The following is a 19,966-nucleotide window of genomic DNA, read 5'->3' as shown; positions in this document are numbered from 1 at the left end:
GCTTTCTGGAATACCCTATACATGAAGACTATAATGTTATTTTTTTTTTTTAAATAGCACTTTGAAACCTGTATTCAAAAGTGTGTTTCAAGGACCCTAAAATGCTGTTGTCAAGCAAAGGAATGGCAAAAGTTTTTTTGTTGAAAACGTTGTTGTGCAAAATGTCCTTTGATGACGAGGATTAAGATTTCCTTTTGTGAAAAAAAACAACCTCATAGTTATACTATGAACAAATCATCCATTCAAGTATTTACAAGTTTTATTTGTTAAAAGTGAATAGGTGAAATGCCAACACATAAAAGCTAAACTATGACTACGTATGAATGAATATTAAATACTGGCTTTAGGCAATAAAGGGTTTGAAGGAGCTGTCACAGGTGTATGGAGGAGACGGGCGTGTACTGGCAGGATTTGACGCTCAAAAACACTCTTCTCAAACGCAACGACTTGACTTCTCTAAATGTTCCTTTGTAGCGTCATTGCAGCTATGCATGGAGTTAGTGACTTTTAGAAATTGTCTTGCTCCTGTTCAGGATGTCCTCAACATTGAGTAAGAGAGATGGACGTGTCGGGAAAGAAAAGAAGTGCGCGCAAAGAGCCCAAGGTAGGATAATCCATAATGGTGTACATCTATAATTCACAGACACCATTCTTGTGATGCATTACACTTTGTGTCTTTATACACTACACAATTTTGGGTGGATGTTTTTATAATATCACAATATTCAGCATGTTTTCAACTGCAAGCTTGCTCTATTACGTCATGGCATATATATATATATATATATATATATATATATATATATATATATATATATATATATATATATATATATATATATATATATATATATATATATATCCAGTTCTGGTATCATTTTATATTGTTGTTATGTGAAAATGGAAATAAACATTCTGAAAAACAAGTCTTAAAAAATAAAAAAAAAGATTGTGGAATTTTTTTAAGACAAACTTCCTCATTTATTTCACTCAGTGCATGTCTCTTAAATTAAAGTGAACTTGCTTGTACCTGTTCTCACCTGCTCTAAACCAGTTACAATGTTCTGAAATTAAAGCATGTCAGTTACAGCACTTTAAAAGTTGACTCCAAAACCCTTGTTGTGTACCTTTGCTCTTAGACACATGTGAAATTGGAAAAAGCCTGAGTTTAATTTCTATGTTTACAGATGAGAAGCAGGCAGTCCAAGAAAGAACTTTTACCAAGTGGATAAACATGCATTTGAAGAGAGTGAGAACTGTCTTATTTCTACTGCAGGACCATTCAACATATACAGCTTTTAACATGCAACACAAAGTCAAAATTATACATTTGTGTACATGATATTTTCCATGAGTAAACCTATTACAGCAATAGAAGTATTGAATTAGTCTTAAAGGTAGGGCAGGCAATTTTGAAGCAGCTAGCAATAGCAGATCCTCCCTTCAGAGTGTCTCCAAAGCCACACCTCCTCCAAAACACAAGAGCATCTAAATCTCCTCACTGTCTGTTTCAAGTGTCAGCTTAGAAAATGAATCTGACAAGTAAGATACTATACTCCTAATATATATTTATTTCTTCTTTTCATGATCTATATAACCCAAATCCGGTCATAATTGTAATACGTCATTAGCTGGACTGTTGTGCTTGTGTTCTATCAAGTTGTTCATGAGAACGGTTTGTGTTTTTTGTGATCGCTATAACTCTAGTCTGGTCATAATTGTAATATGTTGTTAGTTGGAATGTCATGCCCGTGTACTATCGAGTTGTTCATGAGAACAGTTTATGTTTTTGGGATGGAAGTGGTGACTTTTTCATTGAATATTCGAATTTCGATCTGGATTAGTAACGCACTAGCCTGACGTTGTCATACTCCTAGTCAGAATAATTCTAATCAGAATATGAGTCGGAAACTGCTCGACTGGGCTGTGATTACGGGGCGTGTTTCAACCGAACTAGGAAAGACATCAATTGGATAGAGCTACATCCAATCAGAGAAATGAAGCAACGCATGACGTTAGTTGTCAAATGTCAATAGTGAATGCCATGAATGCCAATTTTAGCAGCAACCTTGCCAAAATAACACACATTTTACCCCCAAATGCCATTTTTTTTCTGGAGAACCCCCCCGAGAAGCTATTGTTCATGGATAGTAGTTTGCATATTTTGTTGTAAAAACTTGGCAACCCTCTCTGCACCCGCTCTGGAATAAACGATCTTTGCCGGTGTTGTAAAAAATAAAAAGAATTTAAGGATACACAGAGTACTAACCAACATGATCATAATTTCAGAGAGAAATAGTGAAGTTGAATGCATATACAAACAAGCTCTCTGTTTAGGATTTGAACATCCAAGCGCCTTTGATGACGTGCATGATTACGTTACTGCTGATCATCTGTCCGTCATCGTCTAAAGCCCACCCTGATGATTTCAGTGGTCTGAACAGTTTCTGTTCGGGCATAATTACTCCTCTATGGATCGAGTCCAGACTGAACCTGCCCAAGCTCAAATGTTGTGGGCGGGGCTGAGTTTGTCTGCCATCCAGGCTAGTAACGCACAGATTCAGCCATAGTCATTGCTTGGGTTGTTGTATGTGTGGGGCAGAGCTATCAAAATAGGGCCGAGAGCCTTTTGGGACTAGTGGCGTGTTTGTTTTGGTGATTTGAAATAACAACAATGGTTATCAGAAAGCACTTACCCCACCTTTAACAAAAACTGTTTATGAAAAAAAAAAAAAGCCTACCCAACTTTTAAGAAGTTTTTGTAAAAAAACAAAAAAGTAGTCATCATTATCTGTCATCGTCAAAGTGCTATATTTAATTTATGTGTCTCTCTGTGTTGTAGTGTGAACCCCCATTACAGGTTAATACATTATTCACTGATATCCAAGATGGAAAAGTTCTCATGGCTCTTCTAGAGGAACTGTCAGGGTGTAATATGGTTTGTCATCGCATATTTTACTGAAAAGATACAAAGCTTGATCTCTATAAATCTGTCATACATAAATGTGGCTTATCAGAAGCATTTTTTCTTGTGCTTTAGCTTGATAGATTCAGGCCATTTCCGCATCGCATCTTCAGACTAAACAATATTTCGAAGGTCTTGAATTTCCTTGAGGACAGAAATGTAAGTCCTGATTAAATGTGTTGTCCATGTCTTAGTGTGAAATCCTGTACATCACATACATGGTGGGTGGAAAATATATCATGGCCACGAATTAAGAATTTGTTCCTACGATTTATTAATTAGTTCCCTCGTTTTAGTTAACCCTCATTCTTCCCCCAAAATTAAAACATTGAGTGTTCATTGGTGTGGTCCAAGAACCTGTGACTTTTGTTGCACTTGAACCACTATTACATGTTAATTAATGGAATGCGAGAAATGCTTTAGTACACCTATGTAACGCGGTTCAAGGAGGAAGGAGGCGGGAACCGGCGAACGTTCAAAAACATTTATTCAAAATAAATAAACAAAATGAAAGTAAAACCGTAAAAACAAACACACAAAATAAAACGTGGGCAGCCCCTCACGGACGACTGCCCACAAACACATAATAACACGTAAAACAAAACATAACATAAAGTCCAGGCCTGGTCCTCTCTCCTCTTCCGCAGCCCTTGCTCCTCCTTATATGCTCCCGCCACATGGCCGCGAGACGAGACCGGTGTGCCACGCAGCTGGCACTCGTGAACATTAATCACCGGCCCGCTCTCGCGGTCCCTCGCCCCGCTGCCTGTCACACCACAACCTAAAAATTCTCAAAATTCAAACTAAAAATACTAAATCCTACATGTGTAGCTCAACTGCACTGTGTTGCAAAGTCTGTGTTTTTTTCCGTGGGTTGTTATGTCCGCGGGTTGAAGCGACTGTTATGTGATATATAGACCCGTGAGTGGGAATTTTGGCCGGCAACCTTGTCAAAATAACACATACCCCCCCCCCCCCCGAAAAGCTATTGTTTTGGGCTAGTAGTTGGCAGGTTTTGTTGTAAGAACTTGGCAACCCTATCTGCAAATAAACGATCTTTGCCAGTGTTGTAAAAAAAAAAAAAAAGATATTAATGATACACAGAGTACTTATCCAACATGATCATCATTTTTGAGAGAAATTGTGAAGGTGAATGCATATACAAACAAGATCTCAATTTAGGATTCAAACAAATGTAATCCAAGCCCCTTTGATGCCATGCATGATTACGTTACTGTTTATCATCTGTCCGTCATCGTCTAAAGCCCGCCCTGATGATTTCATTGGTCCGAACAGTTTATGTTCGGGAATAATTACTCCTCTATGGATCGAGGCCAGACCGAACCACCCGACCTAAAAATGCTGTGGGCGGGGCTAAGTTCGCCTGGCATCCAGGCTACAGCGGAACAGCTCATTTCCTCTATATATAGCGCTATAAGGCCATCTAGTGGGAAGAGTCATGAAATACCATGTTGTATTATTATTTTTCCATAAGAGGTCAGCAAAGTCACCCAATGTAAGATATTTTAAGCTGAATTAAAAGGCTTACGCATGAAAGTTTGATTTATTTTAAATTTAATTTGAAAGAATGTTGAGTGTGCTTAACAAAAGGAAATGAAATTAGCTTTATTTTAGGGCTTCATGAGGGAAGGATTTGTTACAAAGTGCAAGGGAAGATAGTTAGAGGGATAGTTCACTCAAAATTTAACATTTTGTTATAGTTTTTTTTTTTTTTTTTTTTTTTTTTTGAACACAAAAATAAATTTTGAAGAATGTTGGTAATCAAATAGTGGTAGCCATTATATTCCATAGTAGAAAAAAAATTCTACGGAAGTCAATCTAAAAAGTGTGAACTGACTGGTTACCAACATTCCTCAAAATCTCTTTTGTGTTCAACTGAAGAAAAAACTCAACAATTGGTTTTGGACGATTTGAGGGTGAGTAATTTATGAAAACAATTTAATTTTTGGGTGAACTATCCATTTTGTATAAAATAAAAAAGAGGAAATAATAAGTACACTGTTACAACAATTTGACTAGAATGAGGGAACTAATTAATAAAACACAGCCATGAATATCTATTTTTCCTTCCACATGTCATGTGCCTCTTTATGTTCAAATGTAATCATTTAAATTATTTCCATACAGGTGAGTCTTATAAATATTGACGCTAATGATATTGCTGATGGCAATCCTTCAGTTGTCCTCAGGCTCATCTGGAACATCATTGTATACTATCAGGTAAAGCACCCTAACATTGCATAAAGGTAATGAAAGAGTTCCATTGTTCTTGTGAGTGAGTGTTTGATCTACTGAGCAAATGTGGGCTAAATAATTGTACCATTCTAAGATTAAACAGGTCACAGGACACCTAGAGAAATCCCCTTCCACCTTCAGTCTGCTGTCATTACCTTGTGGCAGTGACTCTTCAGGTCGTAGTTCTCCAGTATCACCTGGAGATGACATTTTCGGCACTCTATCCTCAAAAGGCAAAAGGTCATCTCAGAATCTCAAGTACCGCGGTACAGCTATAAAGACTCTGCTTAGCTGGGTGCAAAACTGCACAGCAAAGTAAGTGAATGAATTACTCCGCCACAATTAATACAAATGTGTTTCTCAATATGAAAATGGTCAAATTGTTCATTTGAATTGTTCATATTTGTCATCATTTACTCTCATGTAGTTCCAACACTTTTTTCTTCTGTGGAGCACAAAAAGAGAGTTTGAAGAATGTACTGATCGCTCTATTCCATGAAATCGACACTTGCAGTACTAAAGCATCATAAAAGTGGTCAATATAAAGTTCGCTATATTCCCTTTAAAGCCATGCAAGTAGCTTTCTGTTTTGACTCATAATCTCCTTCTCTAGTGAGCTGTAACTGATGATTATGAGTAAGCGTGTTGAATTAAACAATCCGATCATTGCATTCATAAACAAATCATTCATATCAGAGTGGTATTGTGAACCAGATGATTAATTGAAATCATATAATTCAAGAGAACAATGCGTTTTCATATCGTGTTGCTTCTTTCATGAATTTTTCTGAACACACCAAGTTGGATATCAAGGCTGGATATTAATATATTCAGTAAATAAAAACTTTTTATGTTTTTGTCTGTTGCTCACACTATCAGAATACATTGTATGGTGTATAGACTATTTTTTTTTGGTGCTTTTGTATCCATTTTGCCCACATTAAAGGGTTAGTTCACCCAAAAAGTAAAATCCGGTCATTATTTACTCACCCTCATGTCTATATAACTATTTACTCACCCTCATGTCTTTATAACTATAAAGTAAGTACGTGTAGGTATATGGGAAGGGGAACAATATGTAATATTTGGGGAATAAAGGGGTAACTATCATGAAAATTAACACATTATTTATATTGTAAGCATTTTTAATTAAGGGGTAGTTACAGGGAAAGTACAAAAAACACAAATACAATCTGATATCACTCGGAAAACTTTATCTAAAAAATGCAAATTAAAAAGTTTTTTTTTTTTTTTTGTAAGTTCCTCTTCTTTTTATCATTACCACATATGAATCTTAAGAAGGAATCCCACATGTCTCTAGCTAGTATTATGTTACACTGAAAATATAGTGCGCACAGAAATGTCCTCAACGTTTACTCTTCTTTTACCCTCACGCCATCCGAGATGTATACGACTTTATTCTAAATAAATGATAAAGTAGAATACATAAATAAATAATCTCTGCTAATGAAAACTCATTTGGATTTCTAAGAGTTAAAGCATCAAACAGCACATACACTACAGTTATCCACAATGGATGAATCAATGTCTTCTGAAGTTAAACGACCAGCAGTCATCTGCGTGGGTATGCGAGGGATGATTTCACACTTGACGTAACTTGAAGCGTGACGTGCATGCGCTGAAAAACTCTGGTCATGCGGATGTCTGATGCTGTCGGTTTTTATACAACAGTATACAAACAATAACATAATATATGAGTTCTCAAGTGTGTTTCAGATGAAACGTGCATGAGAACGTCATCAAAGCTTAAACCTTCTCATGGACGCGCTGGTAATAGCTGATCGGATACGAAAATATTACTAAATTATGACAGCATTTCTTGGTGTACTACTTTTTCTTTTAATAAATAATAATACAGAATTTCAAAAGACATGGGATTCCTCTTAAGATCCATCAAAGGAAATAGCAAAAAATAAGAAGTGGAACAAGAAAAGAAAAGAGAGAGGGACAAAACATGCTTCATTCTGGCAGGACTAAAAAAAAAAAAAATAATAATAAGTGTCATAAATCTGTTTTGAATTAAAGGGTCATGAAACCCCCCTGCTGCAGCGGTGTTTTTTCACACCTTCGATTTGAAAAAGCTTGTTAAAAGGGGAGTGGTCGACTGTGAAAAGGTGGGATGGTATTGTGTGGAAAGAGGGAATGTTTGCATAAATAGGGGAGTGTCAGTAGGTGCATTAAGATTAGCGATACCAACAGCAGCAGTTACAGCGGTTCTGAGACATGTTCTTGGTTCACGTTGGCATTGTTTACCAGTGAGATTAAATGAGGGATGAGTACAGCGAATGAGAGAGCTATGAGTGGCGTGCAGCAGAGATCGCAAATCATTCAGCTCTTCATATTCAAACCAGCATAATTCAGTGAGAAATGAAAATAAATGTTATTCTGCATGCCGAAATATTTTGCAAACGTGATAAAACTAAATTTGTCCAAATATGCACGCTGTTGGCAAGATGAACAACGCGCCGACGTGATAAGAGAACGTGAACCACCCAACATGCGATGTGACAGAGATGTGTAATTCTAGATCGGGGTAAAAGCGAAGGGGTTTGAGGTTAGTCTCGACCGCGCATCTGAAGCACAGAGCGACGCGTGCTGGGTTGCCGTGATGATCCGCGCTGTCTATCACTCGGCAGCTAAATCTATATTTGTCCAAATATGCAGCACGCTGTTTCACTAAGAGCCCGAACACATGCGGTTTAGTGCATAGCTGTGACCACAAATAAAACGGAGAGGACGTGGCTTTTGATCATTAGCCTACAGATTACAGATTGGTTATTTTGCACTCCTGACATAGATAGTCAACGCTTGCAGGTTCGGCGTGCGATTTCTCAGGTGACTGTAACTTTACCGAGCCTTTGTAGCAAAGGCTTCCACAGACGGCGCCGGTTACAGCTCGCTCGGCGCCCTTTATGTTACTTCGTATCAGCACAACGCCTAGCTTTCCTCCGTGACTTTTCCGCACGCTGCTTCCAAAACTTCCCCACCATATCTCTACAATAATGATGTAAGACGAGCCTGACAGAAGTGACTGTCTCATGCATATTAACTAAATTATCTTGTATGCATACTACAGCGCAGGGATTGGACTGAATGAGCTTTATGTCATGAATATATATTGAGAGTCGCTCGTAGCGGTTTTGACGTCAGCATGTGCCCAGCAGCCCATACTTGGGCCGAAAAGGCCGCGCCGACGTCAGCATTTGTGACGTTGCTCCGATTAAGCTTTTCAAACCGGAAGACAGAAATCGCTCTGAAAAATGCAAAAATAATTATTTTCACATATGAATACCATTAATGAGTACCCTTAGTGTTTTCAATGATGTGCAGCCTATACATATCTGTTTACATCTCAAAAAAAGTGTTTTGGGGTTTCATGACCCTTTAAGTTGTTTTTTTTTAAATACATATTTCTGAGTGATATCAGATTGTGTATGTGTTTTTATGGTACTTACCCTGCATTTACCCTGTAACTACATGAAACAAGAAGGAAACAAGAGCCACTTTAATTTACAGCCCTGCGATCTGAATCATCAATCGATACACTGATTCATAATGGTTTGAAGCTTTGTTTGGAAAATCACTATATGTTGTTATTTTTTTATTATTTTTTTTTTGCACACAAATTATTAATTTATTGTAATTAAATAAAATTATTGTAGAGCCACTGTAACGAGATGGACTTTGTAACAACGTCTTTAGTGCCTTTATGATTCTTGAGAGAAGAAATGACATTGGTGTCAATGGAGGCCTTTCTGAGCCGTCAGATTTTAATAAAAATATCTTCATTTGTGTTTCGAAGATGACCAAAGGTCTTACGGGTGTCAAACGACGTGAAGGTGAGTAAGTAATGACTGAATTTTAATTTTTGGGTGAACTAAACCTTAGTTTAATTGCATTGAAAATAACATGAACTTACACATAAGAAGGACAGTTATATTGTATAAGTTTGGAACAACATGCAGCTAATTTTTTTTTTTTTTTTTTTGATCTATGCATTTGATTAATTGGATGAACTTCCAAAATTATTTAAATCTTTTTTTATTTTATAAAATACCATTTAAATGATTTCTTTCAGATATGGGGTAGAAATTCATGATTTTGGTAAAAGCTGGAGGAGTGGAATGGCTTTTCTGGCTCTGGTTAAATTTTTCTGTCCTGATTTTGTGGACATGAGGAAAGCGTTGTCCTCTGAGCCCCGTCTAAACATGGAGACGGCCTTCACAACAGCAACTGAGTGGCTGGGGATTCCTCGGCTGCTGGATCCAGATGGTAACACACACACACACACACACACATACACACACACACACACACACACACACACACACACACACACACACACACACACACACACACACACACACACACACACACACACACACACACTCACTAACACACAAACAAACAATCAATCTGTTTCCTTTCCCTTGAAGAATAGCTGTGCATTGTTTGGGCCTTCTTGGGGAACATGCTTAATTGCTGAATGACCTGCTTTTGCTCTTCAGAAATATACAGGTCCTTCTCAAAAAATTAGCGTATGTGATAAAAGTTCATTATTTTCCACTATGTAATGATAAAAATTAAACTTTCATATATTTTAGATTCATTGCACACCAACTGAAATATTTCAGGTCTTTTATTGTTTTAATACTGATGATTTTGGCATACAGCTCATGAAAACCCCAAATTCCACCTCAAAAAATTAGCATATCATGAAAAAGTTATCTAAACGAGCTATTAACCTAATCATCTGAATCAACTAATTAACTCTAAACACCTGCAAAAGATTCCTGAGGCTTTTAAAAACTCCCAGCCTGGTTCATTACTCAGAACCGCAATCATGGGTAAGACTACCGACCCGACCTTGTCCAGAAGGCCATCATTGACACCCTCAAGCGAGAGTAAGACACAGAAAGATATTTCTGAACGAATAGGCTGTTCCCAGAGTGCTGTATCAAGGCACCTCAGTGGGAAGGAAAAAGTGTGACAAAAAATGCTGCACAACAAAAAGAGGTGACCGGACCCTGAGGAAGATTGTGGAGAAGGATCGATTCCAGACCTTGGGGGACCTGCGGAAGCAGTGGACTGAGTCTGGAGTAGAAACATCCAGAGCCACCGTGCACAGGCGTGTGCAGGAAATGGGCTACAGGTGTCGCATTCCCCAGGTCAAGCCACTTTGGGCTACAGAGAAGCAGCACTGGACTGTTGCTCAGTGGTCCAAAGTACTTTTTTCGGATGAAAGCAAATTTTGATTGTCATTTGGAAATCAAGGTGCCAGAGTCTGGAGGAAGACTGGGGAGAAGGAAATGCCAAAATGCCTGAAGTCCAGTGTCAAGTACCCACAGTCAGTGATGGTCTGGGGTGCCATGTCAGCTGCTGGGGTTGGTCCACTGTGTTTTATCAAGGGCAGGGTCAATGCAGCTAGCTATCAGGAGATTTTGGAGCACTTCATGCTTCCATCTGCTGAAAAGCTTTATAGAGAGGAAGATTTGGTTTTTCAGCACGACCAGGCACCTGCTCACAGTGCCAAAACCACTGGTAAATGGTTTACTGACCATGGTATTACTGTGCTCAATTGGCCTGCCAACTCTCCTGACCTGAACCCCATAGAGAATCTGTGGGACATTGTGAAGAGGAAGTTGAGAGACGCAAGACCCAACACTCTGGATGAGCTAAAGGCCGCTATCGAAGCATCCTGGGCCTCCAGAACACCTCAGCAGTGCCACAGGCTGATCGCCTCCATGCCACGCCGCATTGAAGCAGTCATTTCTGCAAAAGGATTCCCGACCAAGTATTGAGTGCATAACTGAACATAATTATTTGAAGGTTGACTTTTTTGTATTAAAAACACTTTTCTTTTATTGGTCGGATGAAATATGCAATTTTTTAGACAGTATTTTTGGGTTTTCATGAGCTGTACGCCAAAATCATCAGTATTAAAACAATAAAAGACTTGAAATATTTCAGTCGGTGTGCAATGAATCTAAAATATATGAAAGTTTAATTTTTATCATTACATTATGGAAAATAATGAACTTTTATCACATATGCTAATTCTTTGAGAAGGACCTGTAAATGTAATAAAACACATGACAAAGCCTAGAATTTTACTATTGCCTGTAGTAAATGTTGCCTGTGAATTATAGAGTGTTGTATTGCTTCTTAGATTTGTGACTGGATAGCAAATTCATTTTTGAGTGGGATTCATCCTCAAAGGAAACTGGACTGCAATAATGTTTGTTTGGTTATTTGATCTGACAACCCCCCCCCCCCCCCCCCCCCCCTTTGTGCACTAGATGTTGCAGTGCATTCGCCAGATGAGCAGTCTGTCATCACCTATGTAGCCCAGTTTCTTGAATGTTGCCCAAGCCATGGTGAGGTGAGGACATGTTTATCTTTGTATATGAATCATTAAGTAGTAAAGCAGATTATCCATACATAGTCACCGGTAAAACTAACTAAGACTGGTAAAATTATTGTGACTAGATCAAGTGTCAAGGGGACTAAACATGTAGTCACAAGTTATTGTGACCAATGTGAACCCATTGCGGAATCTGTGTGGAAGAATCTCGCCTTCATGTTAAATTGTAATCATGTGGATAACTATTGAAATGGGAAAGGTGTTGCCACGAGTATCAAGATTGAAGGGGGTAATGTGGTAGTTTCCCCTGGACGAATGAAGCTGAAAAGGGCAAGCCGGACTATTAAAAAAAATAAATTAAAAAAAAGTTTAATTCAATACTTTCTATTGAAATGGATAGATTTTTGCCCTTGAAAATTTGCCAAACAATAGCAAATGTAAAAGCATGTGATGTACAATGCATAATATATATTCATGCATAATCCAAAATGTCGTAAATCTATTAATGGATCCTGGAGGATACTCAGGCCCTAAAAGGTTTTGATTTAAATTTGTTATACACTCACCTAAGAGATTATTAGGAACACCTGTTCAATTTCTCATTAATGCAATTATCTAATCAACCAATCACATGGCAGTTGATTGCTTCAATGCATTTAGGGGTGTGGCCTGGTCAAGACAATCTCCTGAACTACAAACTGAATGTCAGAATGGGAAAGAAAGGTGATTTAAGCAATTTTGAGCGTGGCATGTTTGTTGGTGCCAGACAGGCCGGTCTGGGTATTTCACAATCTGCTCAGTTACTGGGATTTTAATGAACAACCTTTCTAAGGATTACAAAGGATGGTGTGAAAAGGGAAAAACATCCATTATGCGGCAGTTCTGTGGGCGAAAATGCCTTGTTGATGCTTGAGGTCAGAGGAGTATGGGGTGACTGATTCAAGCTGATAGGAGAGCAACTTTGACTGAAATAGCCACTCGTTACAACCGAGGTATGCAGAAAAGCATTTGTGAAGCCACAACACGCACAACCTTGAGGCAAATGGGCTACAACAGCAGAAGACCCCACCGGGTACTACTCATCTCCACTACAAATAGGAAAAAGCGGCTACAATTTGCACAAGCTCACCAAAATTGGACAGATGAAGACTGGAAAAAATGTTGCCTGGTCTGATGAGACTCGATTTCTTTTGAGACATTCAGATGGTAGAGTCATAATTTGGCGTAAACAGAATGAGAACATGGATCCATCATGCCTTGTTACCACTGTACACTGTGCAGGCTGTGCTGGTGGTGGTATAATGGTGTGGGGGATGTTTTCTTGGCACACTTTAGGCACCTTAGTGCCAATTGGGCATCGTTTAAATGCCACGACATACCTTTGCATTGTTTCTCACCATGTCCATCCTTTTATGAACACCATGTTACCATCCTCTGATGGCTACTTCCAGCAGGATAATGCACCATGTCACAAAGATGTCACATGTTTAGTACATGTCAATGAGATCACTGTACTAATGCCCCCCACAGTCACCAGATCGCAGCCCAATAGAGCATCTTTGGGATGTGGTGGAAAGGGAGCTTCGTGCCCTGAATGTGCATCCCACAAATCTCCATCAACTGCAAGATGCTATCCTATCAATATGGGCCAACATTACTAAAGAATGCTTTTAGCACATTGTTTAATCAATGCCACGTAGAATTAAGGCAGTTCTGAAGGCGAAAGGGGGTCAAAGATTGTATTAGTATGGTGTTCCTAATAATCCTTTAGGTGATTATATGTTTATGCAATATATATATATATATATATATATATATATATATATATATATATATATATATATATATATATATATATATATATATATATATATATATATATATATCATCATTTAGTTGCAAAAGACTTGTGTCAACAGATCTTTAGTCATGGCTTTTATTTATTTTTTTATTTTTTTGACAAACTAAAGTATGGAAGCTCCCCTTAGAGTTATAAAGTTGCTTTTATATGTATAATGTCAAAACATATAGCCATTTTGTAAGGACAAAAAAAATCACAATTATGAGAAAATTGTACTTGCAATATATAAAGCCACAGTTGTGAGATGTCACAATTGTGATAAAATGGAAAATATCCTTTTTATTTACATTTATTTTTTATTTTATTTTATTTTTTACTATAAGGTGTACAATACATTCAAAATCAACCTAATGTACAAATTATTTTATATTGTTATGTTCATTCTCAAGCAAACAATAAAATAAACAGTTCTACTGGAGAAAAATATATTGCTAATCCCATTGCATTCACTGATTCACAGGACAGCGTATCAACTGATTCCTCTAGAGGCACACCAAACTCCATTGAAAGATGGGACAGACCTTGGATTGATTCGGTTAGTTGTGTGTTACAATCTAATGTCTCCGATAAAGCTTTGAGATGCCTTCATGACCCTTCTGAGACCTGCCAAGAAGAACAAACCTACCTTACTGGAGATCAAGGGCTCAGCTCAGAGTCATTTCCTTTCTGTCCTTCAGACAGCCCTGTGGGTTTAGCTGCTATACCTCAACATTTCCAAACTATGAGGAGTTCCAGCTGGTCAAGTGGACAATTTCTATCAGACTCCACTGGGGGGCAGTGTTGTGACTCTTTAGCATGGAAAAAAGGCTTAAAAGTAAACCTGGAGGATGATGGGAACATATCTGAGGTTTCAAAGGAGGCCTTTTATGCGATGTCAATGCTGGATTCAGACGAGGAGGACGCATACAGCTACATCTTAGAGCTGGACCATAAAGAAGCTGAAATAGAGTCAAATGTCAACTTTGAATTCAATACAGTTATGGATGCACAGGGAATCGAGTTTGACACAAATGTTGTCAGTACACTTAAATCTCAAGGGAGTGAAAGAAAATCATTGTGTAATTTGTGTGATACACAGAGTCATTTAAAACCCACGGATGTCTTAATATCGGGTGACAGCAAAGGTACAGACAAGAGCACACTGGGACAAGTCAAGGACATCCATGTGTCCCAAAGGGATTGTGACTCTCTTCTGATAAATCAAACCGGTATAGACAACACAGAAAAGGCTGCCAGATCATCTGATGATGAATGTTTAGACTTGGACTGTTCATTCAAAATGAAGGAGAGTATTCACTCAGATGTATTTACTCAGACTCCCAGTGATGATGTTGATGATGTGCAAGTGGAAAATGGCCGTAATAATGATACAATTAGAGAGGAAATTTTCCTTTGTGCGGTGATGGATAGTCTATCTGAAAATGACCAATATGAGCGAAACAGTCTTTTAGATCAAAGTGTGTTGGATAGAATAACCGAAGAACCCGCAGTTTCACATACACAGAGGTTAGAATTATATTCTACATACATTTTATTACCTGCTCATTGGAAAAACATGCCTCTACCTGCATTTTTGCAAAACTCTAAAAAACATGCCTATACAAACAATTCACTGAAATGAACATTAGTGGCAGTAAAATGCCAACAACTTTAATTTTAAGGATTAAAGGGTTAGTTCACCCAAAAATGAAATTGATGTCATTAATGCCTCACCCTAATGTCGTTCCACACCCATAAGACCTCCGTTCATCTTCGGAACACAGTTTAAGATTTTATATTTAGACCGAGAGCTTTCTGTTCCTCCACTGAATGTATGTACGGTTCCACAAAGTTAATAAAAACATCATCAAAGTAGTCCATATGTGACATCAGCTGGCTAGTGAGAATCTCTTAAAGCATCGGAAGTACATTTTGGTCCAAAAATAACAAAAACTACGACTTTATTCAGCATTGTCTTCTCTTCCGTGTTTGTTTTCAATCTGCAAACAAAGATTTGAACGGTTATGAATCAGCGTATCGATTCATGATTCAGATGGCCAATGTCACGTGATTGCAGCAGTTTGACACGCGATCCCAATCATGAATCAATACGCTAATTCATAACCATTCAAATCTTTGTATGAGGATTGAAAACAAACACGGAAGAGAAGACAGTGCTGAATAAAATAATGTTTTTTGGTATTTTTGGACCAAAATGTATTTTCGATGCTTCAATAGATTCTAACTAAGCAACTGATGACACATATGGACTACTTTGATGATGTTTTTATTCCCTCTGGAAAGGGTCAGTTACATACATTCAATGGAGGAACAGAAAGCTCTCTGTCTAAATATAAAATATCTTAAACTGTGTTCCGAAGATGAACTGAGGTCCTACGGGGTAAAGCTAATTACATTAAGGTAAGTAATTATTGACAGATTTTTGGGGGGGGGGGGGGGGGGGGGGGGGGGCGGTGAACTCACCCTTTAAGGAACTAAAAACTTTTCACTCAAATTATGATTATGGGGCAGATTTTTGCATCACATTACCAGCTCCATACGTGTATGTTCATACCAGCTTTTCATATAAAGTAAACTTGCTCAGTAGCTCACATAGCATTGCACTTGGGATTCAGAGCACCCCATGGAACAAATCATGATACAAAACTAAACATGTTTAAAATGGCACTAACTGGACATTTCCATTTGAAACACAATAAGCCTAACATCATTCTGCAGAAATGCTGGCGCAGGCAAGTTTTTCCAATGAGCCCGTTTGCTTCGAAAATTACCAATTACCGCCTGCTTCTGTGTTCTAGGAATGGGGGTTGCGTCCGAACTAGTTATGAGGTGGAAGAGCTACATGTGCTTCTGTTCCTCTGGATGATCGCCTACTGCTGCCTTATATACCCTCACCTGGATATCTTCAGTCTATTAAGTAAAAACTAGCAATACTAGAGCTATATAATTAAAATTTGCTTCGGGAAGCTGTTTTGAACTCCCCAAATTAAATCCAAACAAACTTCAGTTTGGCCTGATTTTGTTCTTCGATTTCGTTTAAAGTATATCTGGGCCTTTACAGACTTACAGTAGACAGTTGATTTTCAGTATTACATAGCAAGAGAATGTCAGAGGTCTTAAAGTGATAGTTCTCCCAAAAATGAAAATTTGATGTTTATCTGCTTAACTCCAGGGCATCCAAGATTTAGGCGTGTTTGTTTCTTCAGTAGAACACAAATTAAGATTTTTAACTCCAACCGTTGCTCGTATAATATATGTCAATGGGGTCTAATTAGAATTAGACTGAATAAACAAACACACCTACATCTTGGATGCCCTGTGTTTTCATTGTTAGGTGAACTATCCCTTTAAGGAGTGTTTAAACTTTGAAAAAGGTTATATCAATTTTATATGGATTTATATATATATATATATATATATATATATATATATATATATATATATATATATATATTATATTATATATATTTGGTTCACTGATATTATTAAGGTTTCTTTTACCAAAAAGTACATTTCTTTTTACATGGCTTTAAGTAATAGAATGCTTCAGAGATTACATAACTTGGTAGGCCAGCCCAGAAGTTAGCATCACTCTGGTTCCCTTAACAAAAATCCAATAGGTTTTTTACCATTGGTTTTTGGATTCTTGTAGAAAATGGGAACCCTTTATAATAAGGTTTCATTAGTTTAGCCTACTTTAGTTAACATGAACTAAGAATTAACAATAATGCTACAGCATGTATAATTAGTTCACCTTAATTTCAACATTTAATTATTACAATTAAATGTATTTGTTAAAGACTCCCTGTGGTGAAAATCAAGTTTTTAATGTATGTTGTGTATATGTCAATATTGAATTTTTAACATGTTTTAGAACAAACCATTCAAAGTGTTTGTAATGATGCTAATTTTTTGAAGGCTGTCTGAGATGGCGAACGGAAATATGGTTTGTGTTACATTAGCAACACATTATTAGCGTTTGATAACGCAGTCAAGCAAAAGGCTCATCATATTAATTACCGGTATGTGTCTGACATTGTAAAGAGTGATACCATTATGCAGCGTTTTTACCTCAGTAAGTTGACCCTGTGGATCTCTGAATGGAGGGGGTTAAATATGCATATTCATGGATCAGTGTATGCTTAATGAAGCAAGGGTGTAGAGTTGCATCAAATCTGTTTTAAGGCATGGATAATTTTTTTCTTTAAAAAAGTGAAACATTTTTTTAATATGTAATTTTGGTGATCAAAGATGAGTTTTAAGGGATAAAATTATGGACTACAGACAGGCCCGGCTCTACAGAGGTGCTAAGCATCCTAAAATGCAAGCAAAATCACCCTGATGCTGGGTACACACCAAAAAATAATCGGGCTAATTTTGGGCCGATTTCCCCCTTTTCTGACAAGCCTAGCTATGTCCCGATTATCTTGATGTTATAAAGATTATCTTATCAGATTTTCCTGTGGTGTGAAGTGTGTTAAGAGTGTCCAAATCTGCTCGGAAGAACGTCGACGCCGTCCCAATCGCGAATCATAAATATTCAACATCAAAAACCTGATGTGTGGGGGGAACCCCGAGGACAAACGCACGCACACTCACGTGAAAAGAAATAATATCCAATCAAAAAGCAGGCTATGGTATCAACAGTTCTATTTAATTCGAACATATCTTTTGAAACATTCTCTGATAACATCAAATAGTCATGAACTGTAAGAAACTCAGACTATAAAAACAATTATTTAAAGTGTATTATATCTAATATATCTGCATTTATGGCACAACTTAAAAACTTTCAAACATCAAAATGTAATTTATTAATATGTATTCATAAACATATTTTCCTATTTTGCCTGGAAACGGTTCCAACACGCTTGCGTCAGTTCAATTTCAAAATAGAACTGCCTACTGAACCGACGCCTTCAAAATAGGCGTCGGTTCAAGCATGTATGCTTTTTTGGCGTGGCTCAAGGTCACGCAGGCAGTGTGCAAACTCTAACAGCCAAGATGCTCATGTCACGTTTGCAGTGTGTCGCCGACCTGAAGTCTCGTGAGATTTTGCAAGATTTCCTGTGTATACATTCGGGACTCTGGTTGAAAATCTGTTTGTGTGTGGTGTGCTGTCTTTGTCACATCATGGCACACCACACACTATAGAAGAAAAACGGTTAAATCTAGGATTATTTGTCCTCATGTTTGTGGTCTATCACAATTTGAAAATCTTTTAAGATGTAAAAAAATGATTTTGGTGTTTAACAGCATTAGCTAATATTAAGAGTTTTTGTCTAGTGCTGAGTTAATGCAGGCTCTCGAAACCTCTCCTTAAGGTGCCCTAGAATTAACAATTTAATTAACCTTGCCATCGTTAAATAACAAGAGTTCAGTACATGGACATCACATACAGTGCGTTTTAAACACCATTGCCTCCTGCTTCATATGTAAATCTTGTTTGTGAAAAACACCACAAAAAAGCGATTCTCAACATAATGCCACCTGTGACGCAATCACTGCATCATTAATATATATGCCCTCAACATTTGCATGCCAGCCAATGTTCATTGTCAGGCTGAATCATCGGGAGTTCAGCGGGCAAACAAGCGTCACACAAAGATAGCGAAAACGGCAGATCATGGAAATAAATGTTATGATCCAGGCTGTACAGGGGATGTGAAGACTTTTCAAACCCTTCCCACAAATAAAAAATGTCAACAGTCATGGTTGATGTTTATTTACAATAAATACCGCAACGATTTAATTCAAAATCGTTCGTTTGCTCTGCCAATTTCACCACGGACAGTTTTTCTAACGGGACAATATCAAGTAGGGTACTAAAACTGAAGAAAGGGCCGATTCCAACCATATTCCTGCAAACAGTAAGTATTGATTTTATCCACTTCTTGACTGTCGAACCCATTTCTGATTAAATTGAAAGTTTCTTATTGAGAAAAAATTAACGATAATATCCCCTGTCTAGTCTAGATCCAATGCAAGATGCTAGTATTGGAAACTCCAAGTAGCCCACATAACAGTTTGTCAAAGACAAAGGTTAATATTATTTTCAAGCCAGTGATGTCATAAAATACAAGAGTAGATATGTATGTCAATCCCTATTGACGGCTTGAAATCTAAATTAGCTTCATTTCATCATTAACTCATAACTCAGAAGCTAACTATGTTTACTACTACTGTTTAGTTGCCTACAGATTGCTCACTAAATCCTTGTAGCTAACGTCACCTTCTCCATAAGTTGAAACGATAGTCATTATACAAGGCTTCTAGTCAATTTGTTAAATAAATATACATTTAAGGAGAACTGAAGTATGATTATTTTGCAGCGGGTGAGTAGTAAACATGACACTGACTATTTCGAGAGGCTTCTACATTACTTTGTTTGGCTAAATATATCGACTTTTAAATCAGTACTCTACTGTCAAACTGTAACGTTACAGTGCAAACAACATATTTACACGCTACCCAGTTCAGTTTCTGATTCAAAGTTACG

At 37.5% G+C, this 19,966-nt stretch overlaps 1 protein-coding gene across 1 annotated transcript; it reads left to right on the top strand.

Annotated features, from left to right (window-relative positions):
* Window positions 1-182: 182 nt before the first annotated feature.
* On the top strand, window positions 183-16,473 carry clmnb (calmin b). The gene is made up of 10 exons (XM_067417227.1): window positions 183-604; window positions 1,188-1,249; window positions 2,843-2,938; window positions 3,041-3,124; window positions 5,114-5,206; window positions 5,316-5,536; window positions 9,321-9,514; window positions 11,542-11,624; window positions 13,928-14,973; window positions 16,266-16,473. Exons 1-10 carry the CDS (start codon window positions 535-537, stop codon window positions 16,393-16,395), a joined length of 2,079 nt encoding a protein of 692 aa, XP_067273328.1. The 5' UTR covers window positions 183-534; the 3' UTR covers window positions 16,396-16,473.
* The last annotated feature ends 3,493 nt before the right edge of the window (window positions 16,474-19,966 follow it).

Source organism: Pseudorasbora parva, chromosome 15 (assembly GCF_024679245.1).
Source record: "Pseudorasbora parva isolate DD20220531a chromosome 15, ASM2467924v1, whole genome shotgun sequence".
NCBI classification, from domain to species: domain Eukaryota; kingdom Metazoa; phylum Chordata; class Actinopteri; order Cypriniformes; family Gobionidae; genus Pseudorasbora; species Pseudorasbora parva.
This window is presented reverse-complemented; position numbering and strand designations above follow the sequence as displayed.

Bases quoted from the DNA above. Each gene is read 5' to 3' on its own strand.
- clmnb (XM_067417227.1), top strand. From the start codon at position 535: ATGTCCTCAACATTGAGTAAGAGAGATGGACGTGTCGGGAAAGAAAAG. The intron at 2,939-3,040 runs GTTTGTCATCGC...CTTGTGCTTTAG, and splicing joins AACTGTCAGGGTGTAATATG to CTTGATAGATTCAGGCCATT. The intron at 11,625-13,927 runs GTGAGGACATGT...ACTGATTCACAG, and splicing joins GTTGCCCAAGCCATGGTGAG to GACAGCGTATCAACTGATTC.